This window comes from Mandrillus leucophaeus, unplaced genomic scaffold, assembly GCF_000951045.1.
Source record: "Mandrillus leucophaeus isolate KB7577 unplaced genomic scaffold, Mleu.le_1.0 Scaffold163, whole genome shotgun sequence".
Taxonomy (NCBI): domain Eukaryota; kingdom Metazoa; phylum Chordata; class Mammalia; order Primates; family Cercopithecidae; genus Mandrillus; species Mandrillus leucophaeus.
This window is the reverse complement of record NW_012101621.1, coordinates 2,882,646-2,897,302: the sequence shown is the minus strand read 5'-3', so window position 1 is coordinate 2,897,302 and position 14,657 is coordinate 2,882,646. Positions and strand designations below refer to the sequence as shown.

Sequence of the window (14,657 nt, the reverse complement as noted above, 5' to 3'; positions counted from 1 at the left end):
AAAAAAAAAAAAAAGGGAAATTTTATGCCGGGCATGGTGGCTCATGGGTAATCCCAGCACACAAGGAGGCCAAGGCAGGCGCATCACGAGGCCAGGAGTTCAAGACCAGCCTGGCTAACATGTTGAAACCCCACCTCTACTAAAGATACCAAAATACCCAGGGGTGGTGGCATGCAACTGTACTCCCAGCTACTCGAGAGACTGAGGCAGGAGAATGGCTTGAACCTGGGAAGTGGAGGCTGCAGTGAGCCAAGATGATGCCATTGCACTCCAGCCTGGGTAACAGGGCGAGACTTCATCTCAAAAAAGAAAAAAAAAAAGGAAATTTTAGAACTGAGAAATACAATATCCAAAATGAAAATCTCACATTAAGGGCTCAATAGCAAAATGAAGATGATAGAGAAAAGAATAACAACTTGAAAATAGATCAGTATAGATTACCTAACCTAACTAATTTTGACTTTGCTCCCCTCAGGAGACATTTGACAAATCTAGATACAAATTTGGTTGTCACAACTTGGTGTATGCAATTCTAGAGGCATCTAGTGGGTAGAGGCAGACCTTAAAATCAAGAAAAAGTTTGAAAGAAGAAAAAAATAGAGCTATGGAGACCTAGTGGGAAAGTGTCCTAAAGTCTAAGTTTTAACTAATTGGAGTCCTAGAAGGAGAAGAGAAAGAGATTGGGCCAAAAATCATATTTGAAAGAAGAATGGCCAAAAACTTCCCAAATTCAAAGACAGACAAACTTATGAATTTAAGCCCCAAACAGGATCAAATTAAAGGGAACCACATGTAAAAATAATAATTAAGCTGAGGACAACAAAAGACAATACGATTTTACTTGCGTGTATGTGTGTGTACAAATAGCATATATATGAAGCAGCTAGAGAAAAACAACATATTAATATCATTGGGGAACAATTACTTGAATGACCATAGATTTCTAACCAGAAAACATGGAGACCAACAGACAATGAAACAGTATCTTTAAAGTAAGAGGAAAAATGGTTGGCACGGAATTACAGACCCAGTAAAAATATCTTCCACAAATAAAGGGCAAATTAAGAATAAAGACATCTTCAGATAACAAATGACTAAAAAATACAATTACCAGTAAACCTACTCTAGAATAAATGTTACAGGGAGTTTTTTAAGTTTGAAGGGAATGACATCATTTCAAACACATCTCCTGGTTTCAGAGGAAAACTTGCTTTGGAAACAAAGGAAGGATACCAGAGTTAGTAAACAGCTGTTAAACATGAAATATTTATTATTATTCCTAGTGAGTTTTATACAGTCCGTACAATTATTTAAAACAAAAATTGTACCATTATATGGTGCGGTTTCCAATATATGTAGTGTTAATATACATGAACTACTACAACAAGCATCAGTGTTGAATAGAGAGACATATTATACAAAAATTTCTACATTTTACATAAAGAGGTACAACATCACAGAAGACCCTGGAGAGTTAGTCATATGTATTATAATCTCCAGAGCAACCACTCAAAAAATATGGAAATAAAACCGAAGAAGTCCATAGATAAAAATACTGTTAAAAATATTCAGATAATCCAAAAAGTGTCAGTAAAAAAAAAAAAGAACAAAAGAAAAGAGTGGAACAGAAACACAATAATAACATAGTATACTAAAACCAGTTACATCAGTATACATTAACTTATAATTATCTAAACTTGCCAATGCAAAACCAGAGATTGGCACAGTGGATAGAAAGACCCTATATATAAAGCTGCTTAAAGGAAACACACTTTAAATTTAAAGTCATAGTTAGTTTAAAAATAAATAGATGAAAAAGATACAGGATACATCAATAAGCATCAGAAACTTGGAATTGCTATTTAATATTACAAGACAGACTTCAGGGTTGAGTTCTCGAGTCACAGAAAGTCTCAGCATCTCAGGAGGTTTGTGTTCAGCTGCCCTGCAGTCTCAGGCACTGTGTCACTCACAGCACAGAAGTACTCAGCCGCGTCGCTCACATGGGCTGAGGCTTTCCTCAGGTGGAAGGAGGTTTCACTCTTTTTAAATTCAGCCTCGAAACCGTTGATGCCTTTAACCAGGGTGGTCCCTGATGTGTACTTCAGGAGAAGCTGGAGTCCTTGGTTGGGGTATTGCACGTACCAGAAGAGATATGGTGGAACAGACGATGAGTAGTTGCACCTCAGCAGCACAGGGGCTCCTTCAGAGACAGAGACTTGGCTGTCAAGCTGGGTCACAGACTGGGCTCTGGTTCCTCCTGCAACACCAATGCTGTGTAAGTAAAGGCAGTGCAGACTTCGCTAAGAAGTCTACTTAGAGGCAATTACAACACAGTCACGTTTACAAAAGTAGGAAAAGGAATGGAATGTTACTCACCCAGGGTAAAAATCACCTCGAGCACTGGGAGGAGCAGCAGGAGCATGGCTGAGGAGTGGCAACGCTGGAGGGCCCTGAGCAGAGCGGACAGAAGCCAAGGGCCCTGAGCCTCAGGAGCTAGGAGCAGTGGGAAGGTTGGGCTGGACAAGTCCCTGGCTTTGAAAAGTTTCCAAAACACAAAGAGGTCTTCCCTTAAGGAGTCTGGATGTGTTCTGACCTCTTGTTCTCCTCACAGCTCCCTATCTACACACACATCAGTGAGCTACATCAGCCACCTGCAGGGAGGAGGCTCAGTAGATGAGGATGGTCTGCAACGAACACAGATACCTGCTTAGTGCAACGTCGCCCCCTGAAGGGCATACGTGGAACCACAGATCCAAGGAAGTGAACTGTTCCTTCTCATTTGAGAGATGTGATCTCAAAACCAACAGAAAGTGTTTCTTTCTTCCCGAATCCGTGATGACGTCACCTTCCGTAGAGTAAATGGTTTTAAGTTTAAATACATGAGAAAGGAGAGTTATGTAGAAATAGAAGAGTAATTTACTTCACTGAGAAATTAGTCACAGAAGACAACGTTGTAGACTTTGGAAAACCATTGAGACACTCTATATCAGTAAAGCCGTTCATCAAAGAGAGGAGTGGTGATCAGTTGTCTCAGTCTGGGCTGAGTCTCATATGTCCCTGTGCAGCTGGATGTGGGCATTACAGTAGGTGAAAGAGATTGTTCCTTTATTTGATTCTTTAAAAAATAAATTAGATCAGAGACTCATACTTAAAGTCAGCCTGGATCACATGTCATTAATTAATTAACCAAAGCAAACGATTAAAGGCAAGAATTTTCTTTGTCAAGTGGAAAGTGTGGAAAAGGCTTCCTAATTTCATGTCAACAAGTTTAATATTTGTGAACCTAGGAGAAAATAACTTAGATAACTTATATTTAAAAAGAGAAAGTGAGAGTCCTATTCCAACTGTCAGTGTTCAGAATAGACTGATATATTGTGCCAAATTATGAGAATCTGACACTAAAAAAATTAATGCAGTTTCTCTATCTCCACAATTAAGTTCCTCCATCTATGAAGAAACTTGAACAGAATGATAAGTGGAAGAAAATATAACATATAAATAAGTGATTATCAAAGTAGTTAAAGAGATTTTTAAAAAGTAAACCTACATGAACTCAATACAGGTGGAAAGAGTGCAACCAGCAGACCGGAAACTAGAGGAACCTGTGAGAGGTATAGAAATGGTGAGAGATATTGATGGTGACGCTCAACAGAGCTAAGTAAACAGCAGTGCCATGTGGGTGGGAGACAAGGCATAGCGAACAAGAACAGACTGCCCTGTGCCCCAATAATAAAACGAAGCTTTTGAGCAAAAAGCCTTCCCCACCGAACCTATTGCAGCATAGAGATCATTGGATCCTAAAAAATGAAATAACCAAATAAGGAGAAAAATCTCAGGTAAAATGGGATTTTACAAGGTCAGAACAAAAACTGCTTCTGAATACTCCATTGACTTGTACCAGCCTGAAATCAGTTTTCCCTTGGGCTTCTGATCTATTTCTTGATTCTGCCTATAAATTGTTTATCACATGTAAGACTAAATTATGTAGTCAGTTTAAAAATTTAAATGTTACTAGGGTGGGTTTCTGATACAAAACTTCTAACTAAACACATGTGCTGTCCTCTTAACTCTCTAAAATTCCCACTGAAATGAAATGTAAAACTATAAGCAGAATGACCTGAATCCATTAATAATAAAAGTAATAAAAAGATGAAAGATATCACAATTCCCATGAAGTAGATGATAAGTGGATGCGAGCACACTGATGGATAAAACAGAGAGGGGAAAAGTCCGGGCCAGAATGAACTATGAGAAGATTACAGTAGAAATGTGAATGGAGGGAACATACTGGGTGGGACCCTGGAGAGGTTCTGGGCTGAGAAAGAGAGTAGGTGACGAAGGGTGAGAGGAACAGAACACAAAAGAACGTAGTGAAGGTCCACATGTGGAATGGCTGCACTAGCCTCCCTCTGTTCTCACCAACCTGCTTCTGTATTTGTGTGTGAGAAGCATATGAAGCCAACTTGGGGCACGTAAACTTCATGAGAGTTTACATGAACCATCTGGGATGGTTTCAGTTTTTATTATCAGTAGTTAATAGAAGTAGACCATTTTCAATGATATTAGATTCAGGGAACAAAGAGAAGCAACTTAATTACCAGTTCCCTCCTCATTCATCCTAGAAAGAAGCCTGTCAATTCACATGACAGGCCCACATACCCGCACTACTGGCCAGGCCCCCCATTCAAAAAGAAACCTTGTGGGGAACATGGACACAATGACACGAGGAGTCCATCCTGCTACCCAGTCCTTCATTCTTAAACACAAATTAGTAACAAAATAGCAGTAATCGTGTATAAATATAGATGGTATCTCTGTTGTTCTGTCTAGATGTGGAAGTCCAGAGTTGTGAACTGTAAATCATCAGAATCATTGCTACCTGGATAGAAAGTGACAGATAGAATGTCATCTCATCATTCCCAAAAGCAACTAAGATAGTAGAGTGATTCTCTGGTCACTACTCTTTTAAAAATTCCTGAATTTTAGCTTTGAAAAAAGTTTCCTTTTATCTGTTTTTTGTATTTATTTAGATGGTTTCTGTTAACAAGTGCTTTAACTTACATTATTTCAACTATTCAAAATTGGTCAAGCCAACTGTATAAACGCCTTAAAATAGAGAGAGAAATTAAAATTCAGAATACAATTAAAGTTTATTATTTCTTGAATGCTGCCCACATACCAGTCACGCTCCATAGTAATAACGAACACTGCTGATCCCCAGTTTAGATCTCCTTTCCTAGGACAGTGTAGCCATCCTCCGCCACTGTGAGTGTTGGCTACTCTTGGCTCACAGTTGCCCCTTTCCCTAGAAAGTTGACCTCTGCCAATGACAGTCACGATTGTCCGGTAGCATATACCTCTACCCCAAGAAACAGCACAGCCAATTATGATTTTATTCTTACCCACAATAGGTCAGAGCAGTCTGACTCCCTTGCCTCAGGGTGGGAGGAATCACCCCTTTGATGCAGTTCACTCTCCAGAGCTCCCTATAAGGTCAGGCAGGATCAAGACTCCCACTGGACCATGTCCATGCTTAGCCTTTCCCCCATCTCAACCTGGTTTCCTCAATCAGTTACAGAGAAAGAATTCCAAGTGTGGTCTCTACTTTTAAGGAACTCATCCCAAGGCAGTATGTTATCTCATTTAATACTGAAACAAATCCTGAAATATATGTAATATATAGCCTAATAAATGGACCATTAGTAACATAAATATTCAAACAAAAAACACAACCCAGGTTCTTTCCAGAATGCCAGGAAGCCAAAAGGTGTACAATAAATGTGGGACTAAAATTTAAGGGTCTTGATTCTGGCGCAACTTTCTGCTCTTCCTTACTGCCTTTCACATCTTTCTTCCAAGACTTGGAAAGATTTGTTCAGTCTTTCATTCTTCAGATTAAGAATTTGAAGCACATTTGGATTGAGTTGCATCCTTTCCATCAGTGACTATGGGAACAACCCTGGACAGAAATCTTAATTCTCCATTTCTAAACTTTCCCACTTTGGGGACTACATAAACGATATCATGCCCAACAGACTACCACTTCACTTTTATAATAAAGTGATGTTCAAAGTTTTTTCCTGTAATTCAACTTAATATCTACTAAAAAGCCTTCTTTTCATCAGGCACAAATATTTTGCCCTAACTTAGTATACATCGCAGGGCAAATATGTATTGCTAGGTAGTCAGAGGAGGGAGGCATTTATCTGCTCTTCAGTGTTTCCAACTCTCCTCCAACATTTGCTGAAACATGCTCAATACCAAATGGTCTCTGGTCACTGGTTTATACAGGTCTTTGTTCATCATAACAAAGTCTCTTGGTGTCTAGACTTCTTTTAGATACTTAGAGATCCTTCTCAATAAATTTTAAGTCATCCCAGCAGGGGCTGTGAGTATGTGACATGTTGTGACTAGGCCTAAGACTCCCTGCCATCTCCAAGCCACACTCAGTTACATAGGAATCAATATACTCTTCCACAAGATTTTGAGTTCAATTCAGACTTTACCCCAAAATGACAATATAAACCCTCTCTAATCTTCAATCTCTGCAAATATCTAGGCTTTTTTAAACCAGTTCTCACCCTCTCCCTCTAGTTCTGCCATCTACTAATCAAATGTGGCCTTATATAACTCAGGAGTGGCACTGCAGCTGGGACTGGAGATGGGGTGAGGGTCCTATAACTAAAAGAATTTATGACTTACAGAATTTTCACAGTAGTTTGCTGATTTTTTTATTTTGCATTTCTGTTTTTCTGTTGCATTCCTAAAGCAATGACCATCAAATTTCTTGGGTAACTAAATGGGGAAAGAATAAGATATCCTATGGACAGTGACAGAATATCTGTTATTGTATAAAAATGTTTTCCTGATATAAATAAAAAGAATCATAAAACCAATCTCATAAAGCAAAAATGTGGCACAAAACTAGAGTGGGCATTAAAATGTATACATTATGTAATATATGCACCTTGCTGTCTATGAATCATACCTAAAGTAAAAAAAAAAAGAGAGGGAGGAAGTAAACTTTTAGAGATGATGGATATGCTTATGGCATAGATTGTGATGTATGTATGAAATGAATATGTAATCCTTCTGGTTTGTCAATGATCTCAAAAAATATTTTAATTTTTTTTAATCTCTCCAGAAGAAACATAAAAAATATTTTAAAACTAAAGTAGAGAGAGAATACTAGAAAACATTTTAACCAGACCAAGATTGTATCTTTCATTTTCCTTCAGGGTCTCCATTATTTGCAGAATTACAGTAATACTTCCCTAATCAATCAGTCCTCCATACTAGTGCTCTTAATTTCCACTTGAATCTGGAAAGCAAAGACAACTTGACTGCCCTGCAGTCTAAGCTCTACATCAGGCATTCCTGGGGCACAGCAGGTTTGGGTACAGACTGCAGGTGTCTGGGGAGCACTGTGTATACACTGCACAGAGGTAGGTGGCTGAATCACTGAGCTGGGAGTCTCTGATGAGCAGGGAAATATACTGGCTGGCTCTATTGAGCTGTGCTGTAAACCTTCCATCTTCGTTACCACTGGAGTATGCGGACATCAGCAACTTAGGTTCTTTCCTGGAATCCTGTCTGTACCAGAAGAAAGACTGGGAGGCACTGTTGCTGTAAGTGCAGTTGAAAGTGACAGTGGCTCCCTCTGGAACACTGAAGGGTCCAGGATCCTGCTCCACCTCCTTCTGTTGGCTCCAAACCCCTGTGAAAAAGACAGTGGTCAGACAGAGAAGACAAATTGGGAGGTAAATGCTTACTCCCCAGAATTCAAATCATCTTTTTACAGGCCTTGTACTCTCCCTTAGTTAGAGAAAAAAATGCAGGCTTTTAGCCCCCGGCCTAGGATAGAAAACATCTTGAAATATTGTACATTATGTTCCTATAGACATGCCCAAACTCACAGCTTAACTGAAGCCACAGGATCACCAGTAAAACTCTCAAGGATTTCATCATTCTTTTTTGCCCTGGTTCACTGAGGATTAAAATTTTCAATCCAAAAAAAATAACGTAGCACAGATATTTTATTTCTTCCACTTTAGGAATCATAAAAGAATCTGTCCTACCAATTAGAAAAAAGAGGTTCTTTTCACAACCCCTGGTATATCACCAACCCCTCCTCTTATCATCTGTCCTGTTCTCTCTCTGTCTTTCTCTCCTTCTCTCTCTCTCTCTCTCTCTCTGTCACACACACACACACACACACACCAGCACTTCAGACCTTTCCTCAGGGTCCCTAAGAACACACTGCCATCTTGTGGAATCCTGATAGTAATCAAAGATGTACTCAAAATGTAGACCTGTATTATGTGAACAGGTGAATGTAAAAATCTGACATGTTAGTTAAATTAAAAATTTGAGAAGCAAATGCTCCAAGTTGACGTCTGTGGAGCATGTTTATGCATGTGTATGTGTTTGATATCAAATGGCAACTCTCGTATGAGTAAGAGCAGTTATTTCTAATAGCCACTTTCCTACACTGAACAGTCAGTCACGAAGCATTCTATTACAAGACTCTGAGTGAGATTCTTGCAATTTAAGGAGGATTTCACATTACATAGCTCTTCTCCATGTCAGGCCACACATCCCCATACCATTCTGTTATCTCCAAGTTTTAAAGAAATTTCCTGTAATTCAAAAGAATTCTTTCAAAATAGAATGACCTAAAATCTAGCTGAACAAATATGATTTGAGCTCACAGCCTGGGCCACATTTTTTAACAAAGCCAGGGACTAGAGCTTGGAATTCGTCATTCTGCCTTACACCAATGACATGTGCATGTCAAAACAGTATTTATCTGGGCTGTTGCAAAAGAGATGGACCTACCTTCACTATCTAGACTTTTATATGCCTGTTCATTTATCTGCTTCCTCTTACTTCTTTTCTTGTTTTAAGTTTATATCTAGGAATGAATCTCCAAAATTCATGAATTTGGTCTTTCACTTTGCCTTTTCATCCTAACCTAAAAAGCAAACCAGATCTATGGAGGGTTAACTATGGAAGAAATTTAACTGGGTCTACAGAGTAGTAAGCACAACAACCGCTGTTCCTCCTCTAGTCCATAATCTGCTTTGTGTCCTTGAAGAAGCTGGTGGCTGTAGGCCAGCAATGATGCAGGCTCTTGTCTACTCAAGAGCCATGTAATCAGTATTCATCAATGATGGCCTGGGCAGGCCCTTCCCGTTCCCACCAGCAACTGCCATAGGAAATAGAATGAGAGTAATATGCTAGTATTGAAATCCCTTTCTCTAGGAATGTATTGTACATGACAGAAATTACAACAGTCACTTCTCAGTAAGCGTAAAAACCAAAGGAAGAGTCATACCAACCCAAGAATGCAGTCACTACTTTCTTGGAAATTTTATAAAAAAACAAATATAACATCTAAAATTGAATGAGGACCACAGTATTTTCAGGAAGAAATCACCTTTTTAATATTTGTAACAAAAATAGTATGGGCAAATAGATATAAAGAGCAATATCAGTGCTAGCAAAATGACAGAATTTATACATCAAAGTTGTACTGCAAAACTTCTGTGTCTACTAATGTATAAATAACATATGAAACTCCTTCATATGCCTTAAGGACAGTGTTATGGCAATTAATCAAAGAGAAATCATAGTCCCCTTCCCCATTGGATTAAACAGTCTTCATCTTCCATAGCATGAAATTTTCTAGATATGCCTTGTGGACGTCAAAGTATTGAAAGCAAGATCTTATTCAAAGGCAATTTATCTTAAGATACTACTGTAAATGCTACTAATTTTGTGTCTATTTGAAATACATAAGTTGTACTATTAAAAACAACAACAACAAAGGAAATTTTTATACACATGGAATACTCATTGTGTTCTCAGTATACACAATGAGATTATTGTGTATGATTATCCACAATATAATTATAATTATTGTTTACGCATTAGTTTGTTAAATAATTTAGGGAAAAAGTGGGAGTTACAAACAAAAACTACTGGCTTTGTTCTTATCTATGTAACTATCTTTATGATTGTTCATTATTTTTGCATGTTTCCAAGTCGCTGTCTAGTGCCATTTATTTTCTGCCTGAAAGATTCCCTTTAGATTTTCTTGTAGGGCAGATCTACAAGAGACGAATACTCTGAGTTTTTGTTTATCTGGAACTGCCTTAATTTCTCTTTTGTTTTAGAACAATAGTTTTGCCTGATATAAAATTGTTGGTTGACATTTTTTTTTCTTTAAACACTTTAAATATGCCATCCCACTGCCTTCTGGCTTCCATGGTTTCTGATGAACAATTGACTGCTAATCTTTCAAAAGATCTCTTCCATGTGATTAGTCAGTTATCTCTTGCAGCTTTCAAAATTCTCAATTTGTCTTTTTCTTTAAACAGTTTGATTGTAATGAGTCCCAAGGGTTTTGTTTTTGTTTTTGTTTTGTTTTGTTTTGTTTTGTTTTGTTTTGCCTTTTTTCTACTTGGTCCTTGTTGAACTTCTTGGATGTATAGGTTCTTGTCCTCCAACAAATTTGGGAAGTTTGGAGTCATGACTTTTACAAATATTCTCCCTGCTTTTTCCTTTCCTCTCACTCTGGAAATCCTGTTATCCTTATGGCTGTACTTTTTATAATGTCCCACAGGTCTCTTAAGCTCTCTTCAATTTTTTTCCCTTCTGCTTCTTAGACTGAATAATTTCAATTGGCCTATCTTCACATTTGCAGATTCTTTCTCCTTCCTGCTGTTGAGTCCCTTTATCAATATTTTAGAAAATTTCCTCTTCATAGCCACTTCTTCTCCACTCTGAGAGGATTTTGAGTTTTATGAATACAGGAAAGCCCTTTGAATTAGCCTTTCAGAAAACCACCTGAGAGGTCAACATAGGCACTATTCTTTGATAACAGGTCTACTCTGCTTCCTCCAGCCCCAGAAACCCACACTGGGAATGCAGAATGCCATTTAAAGACTATTTTCAAGCCCGTGATGGAAAGATGGAGCAAAGGAAAGTTACATCATCATAAATCTCTCCTACTAGGTTGCAGTTACCTTTTTGTTGATTAAATGTGTGTTTGGTTGCTGTAAAACTTTCTGTGGTCTTTGGCTAGAGTAGAATGGTTATAGTCTTATAGTTTCTGCCTTCATAGTCAATCCTTTTCTTGGTCCTTTGGCTACGGAAAACAGGCATTTCTTTGGGAATTCTTTTCTGTACCCACTGGCATTACCAGGTTACTGGCTATTCCTGGATGCCACTGGGTTGTATGAGGCAAAAGGAAACTCATGAAACTCACTGTTCTAGATTGTTCAGGTCCTAAATTTCTTAGACAATCTGGCTTTTTCTCTATATCTTTCAGAAACTTTTTATCTTGCGATTTTATATACAAATGGTCCCTGACTTAACAATGACTTGACTTATGACTTTTTTCATGGTGCAAAAAGCAATACCCAATCAGTACAAATTGTACCTTGCGTACCAATACAACCCTTCTGTTATTCTCTTTGGGTACTTTTTTCAATAAATTAGATGAGATATTCCACACTTTTTTATAAAATAGGCTTTGTGTTAGATTATTTTGCCCAACCATAAGCTAATGTAAGCATTCTGAGCATGATTAACATAGGATAAGCAATCTTATGATGTTCAGTATATAAGATACATTACATGCATTTTATACCTACAGTATTTTAAACTACAATCAGTTTACTGGGAAGTAATCTCATTTCAATTCAAGGACCATCTGTAATGTCCAGAATTTTTAGTTGTATTTAACAGTAATAGAAAAAAGTACACCTTCTCTAACGTCCTAGAAGTGAAAGGCATGATGCTTCTTTCTTTCTCCTAGCAGCGACCTTACAACAGCCTGGTTGGTACACTCCCCAGGTAGCAACATGGTCAGAGTGGTATTAATATTGAATTCCAGTTCAGCCACCTATATTCTTTTCTTGGTTAAACATTATTTTATATCATGAGGATAACCAGCATTTATTTGAGTGCACAGCTTTACAAGTTCCCATTCAGTGGTCCAGGAAGGCCAAGGTGGTAATTATGATGAATCTATGTAAATGTCATACAAATGCCTGTTTCTCTTTCTATTTATTCTAGACAAATGATTTTGGTGTGTGACTGGAACTGACTACCAAAAAAAGGCAAAGTTATAGCTACTAGAATGGGATGAACCGATTTTGTGATGGTGGAGAAAGAGCAACAACACTGGCACTTAGGAAGGGAAAATCTTAGACTAGGAGGTGGAGAGTGGAGAATTAATTCACTCTTTGTATTCTAGGTCAAGCACCACAGCCTAGCAAGGCAATTATATAGTCTGCTGGAGCCAAGTGGCAACTGCAGTTGGCTATCCAATCTGCTATTGGTTTGTCATCCTCTTCCACATTCCTTGAAATAGTAAAACTGTGAATATGGCCTCTCCTGAACATTTCTGCAATACATACATCAGTAGCAGCTTCCCAACATAGATTCCCCATCCTTGTCTGTGTACAAACACAGGAGTCAGTACAACTTTGTCTCAATCTGACTCATACAAATGTATATGCTTCTCCTGATGTCTGAAAAGTCTTGGGTTATGCCATGAATGGCTACAGAGGTTGCAAATATTCAATGATACTGCTCTTATAGCTTAACAAAAGTGATGGCAGCAGCAGGTCATCTGGAGTGGCCACTACCATCACAGCAGGGAGGCATGGCTGGGGCTGCACACTCCATGGAATCAGGGACAAGCAGGAGCCCCGCCCCTTCTGAGTTGGAACAGGAGCTCCCCAGGTGCCACTGCAGCTGCCCAAGCCACAGCTTCAGGGGCATCACTGTCCTCTCTACCCAGGAGCAGGTGGGAGCCCTGCCCTTTCAGACACAGCTGCAACTTCCCAAGTCATGGCTACAGACCTAGGCCTCCCTGTGCTCTTGGGGAAACCAGGAGCAGGCAGGAGCCCCACCCTTCTTGGTGAAGCTGCAGGCACCCAAGTCAAGGCTGCAGACCTGGGCCTTCTGCTCCATGGGGCAGGCAGGAGCATCACCCCCTCAAGCTCCCTCTGCAGGCAGCTACAGCCTCCTAAACAGTGACTGTGGACAGAGGCCTCTCTGTACTCTTGGGGGCCTAGGAAGGCCCCTCTGCCTTCACAGGCTCAGAAATACCCACTCCTGCTGCCTGACTTCTCCTTGTTGTCAGCACCTACTCTGATCTCAGAGCAAAGTTGGGGCCAAGCCCAGGCACTGTTGCAGCACAGTAGAGTGTGCACACACTAGGGCAAGTGTTCACACACCAGCCTTCTGCCACCTCGACCCCTTCCAGATTTTGGGCACTGACGAGCATAGGAGGCAAGCCAAGGGGGCACTGGCCTGAAGGCACTCCTTGGCACCTACCATCTGGGCACCACGAAGACAGTAGGAGGCAGACAGGTTTCTGGGCGGAAGGGGCAGGACCCCAGTGAGGCCACACCTACAGGCCAAGGAGGGCCTGAAGGCTGGGGGTTGAGCTGCCAGTCCCACAGACTGGAGTGGCAACTTGTGGTACCTTTTCTGGGCCTGCCCATGGCTGCCGTGGATCAATTGAGCATGCACTTCCTCCCTTCTGAGGCCCATAAAAGCATCAGGCTCAGCCAGAGCTGAGAAGACGTCAGGATGACCAGCAGCAGAGAGGAGCTACCCACTCCAAGGCTTCCTCTCTACTGAGAGCTGCAGACACTGGGACAACCAGCTACAGAGAGGAGCTACCCACTCCAGAGCCTCATCTCTGCTGAGAGCTACAAAGACAACAGGACAGCCTGCCTGCAGAGAGGAGTTTCCCACTCCAGGGTCTCCTCTCTGCTATGAGCTCAACACTCATTGGAACAACCTAGCGATGGAAAGAAGCTACCCAATGAGAGTCTCCTCTGAGCTCTTCTATCACTTAATAATGCTCACCCTCCACTTGTATGTGTACCTCGTTCTTCCTGGTTGCAGGACAAGAACTTGGAACCCATCAAATGGTGGGGCTAAAAGAGCTGTTCCACAAACAGGGCTCAAACATGTCCCTTCCTCACCACATTGTGGGTAAAAAGAAGGAGAGAAGTGCTGTGACCCTTTGGGAAGCCCAGACCTGGGAGTTCCCCAAGTCAGGGCTGTGACCCCCCTCTTTAGGACCCTATGGTTCCTGGCATCTCCAAGCTTTCAGGTGCCACCGTGTTCCCTGGTGCCAGCAGTCAATGCCGCTTGCAGTGCAATTGGTCCAGCCTCAGCCTCATAGAGAGCTGGTACCCATGCCAGCGCTGCCCACCTCACTGCAGCAGCCAGCATGTCTGACTGAGCAGTGGCAAGACCCCACACTTGCTCACATATCCCTCACTGCTCCATGCCTAACTCGCCCTTGGCAGGCATGAGATCCAGGCCAGGAGCATGAACTGAGTGCAGTCTGCCAGACCAGGTGAGTGGAACAAGCCCAGTGGGTCCATGCAAAACTTGAGTAAAGGCACCATCAACCACAGAGGTTTCTGGTCAGAAAAGCAACACCCCAAGGATCCTATGACAAAAGTGATGTAATGCTGATCCAAATCAAGTTCGACAATAAATTCCAAACTGGATTAACCTGTTGGGTTATGCTTATGTCTGGGAATAGGTGGGACAGAACATCTTTCCATTGGGAATGGTGGCTGCTTTTTGGACTCCTTTTGACAATTAAAACAAAG

The 14,657-nt window shown here is 40.6% G+C and overlaps 2 gene segments (V, D, J or C); both read right to left on the bottom strand.

Annotated features, from left to right (window-relative positions):
* Positions 1-1,405: 1,405 nt before the first annotated feature.
* LOC105536779 lies at positions 1,406-2,652 on the bottom strand. The segment is given in 2 exon segments: positions 1,406-2,260; positions 2,380-2,652. Coding segments are annotated over 2 exon segments (393 nt in total).
* Positions 2,653-7,370: 4,718 nt separating this feature from the next.
* LOC105536824 lies at positions 7,371-8,105 on the bottom strand. The segment is given in 2 exon segments: positions 7,371-7,720; positions 7,920-8,105. Coding segments are annotated over 2 exon segments (495 nt in total).
* Positions 8,106-14,657: the final 6,552 nt, after the last annotated feature.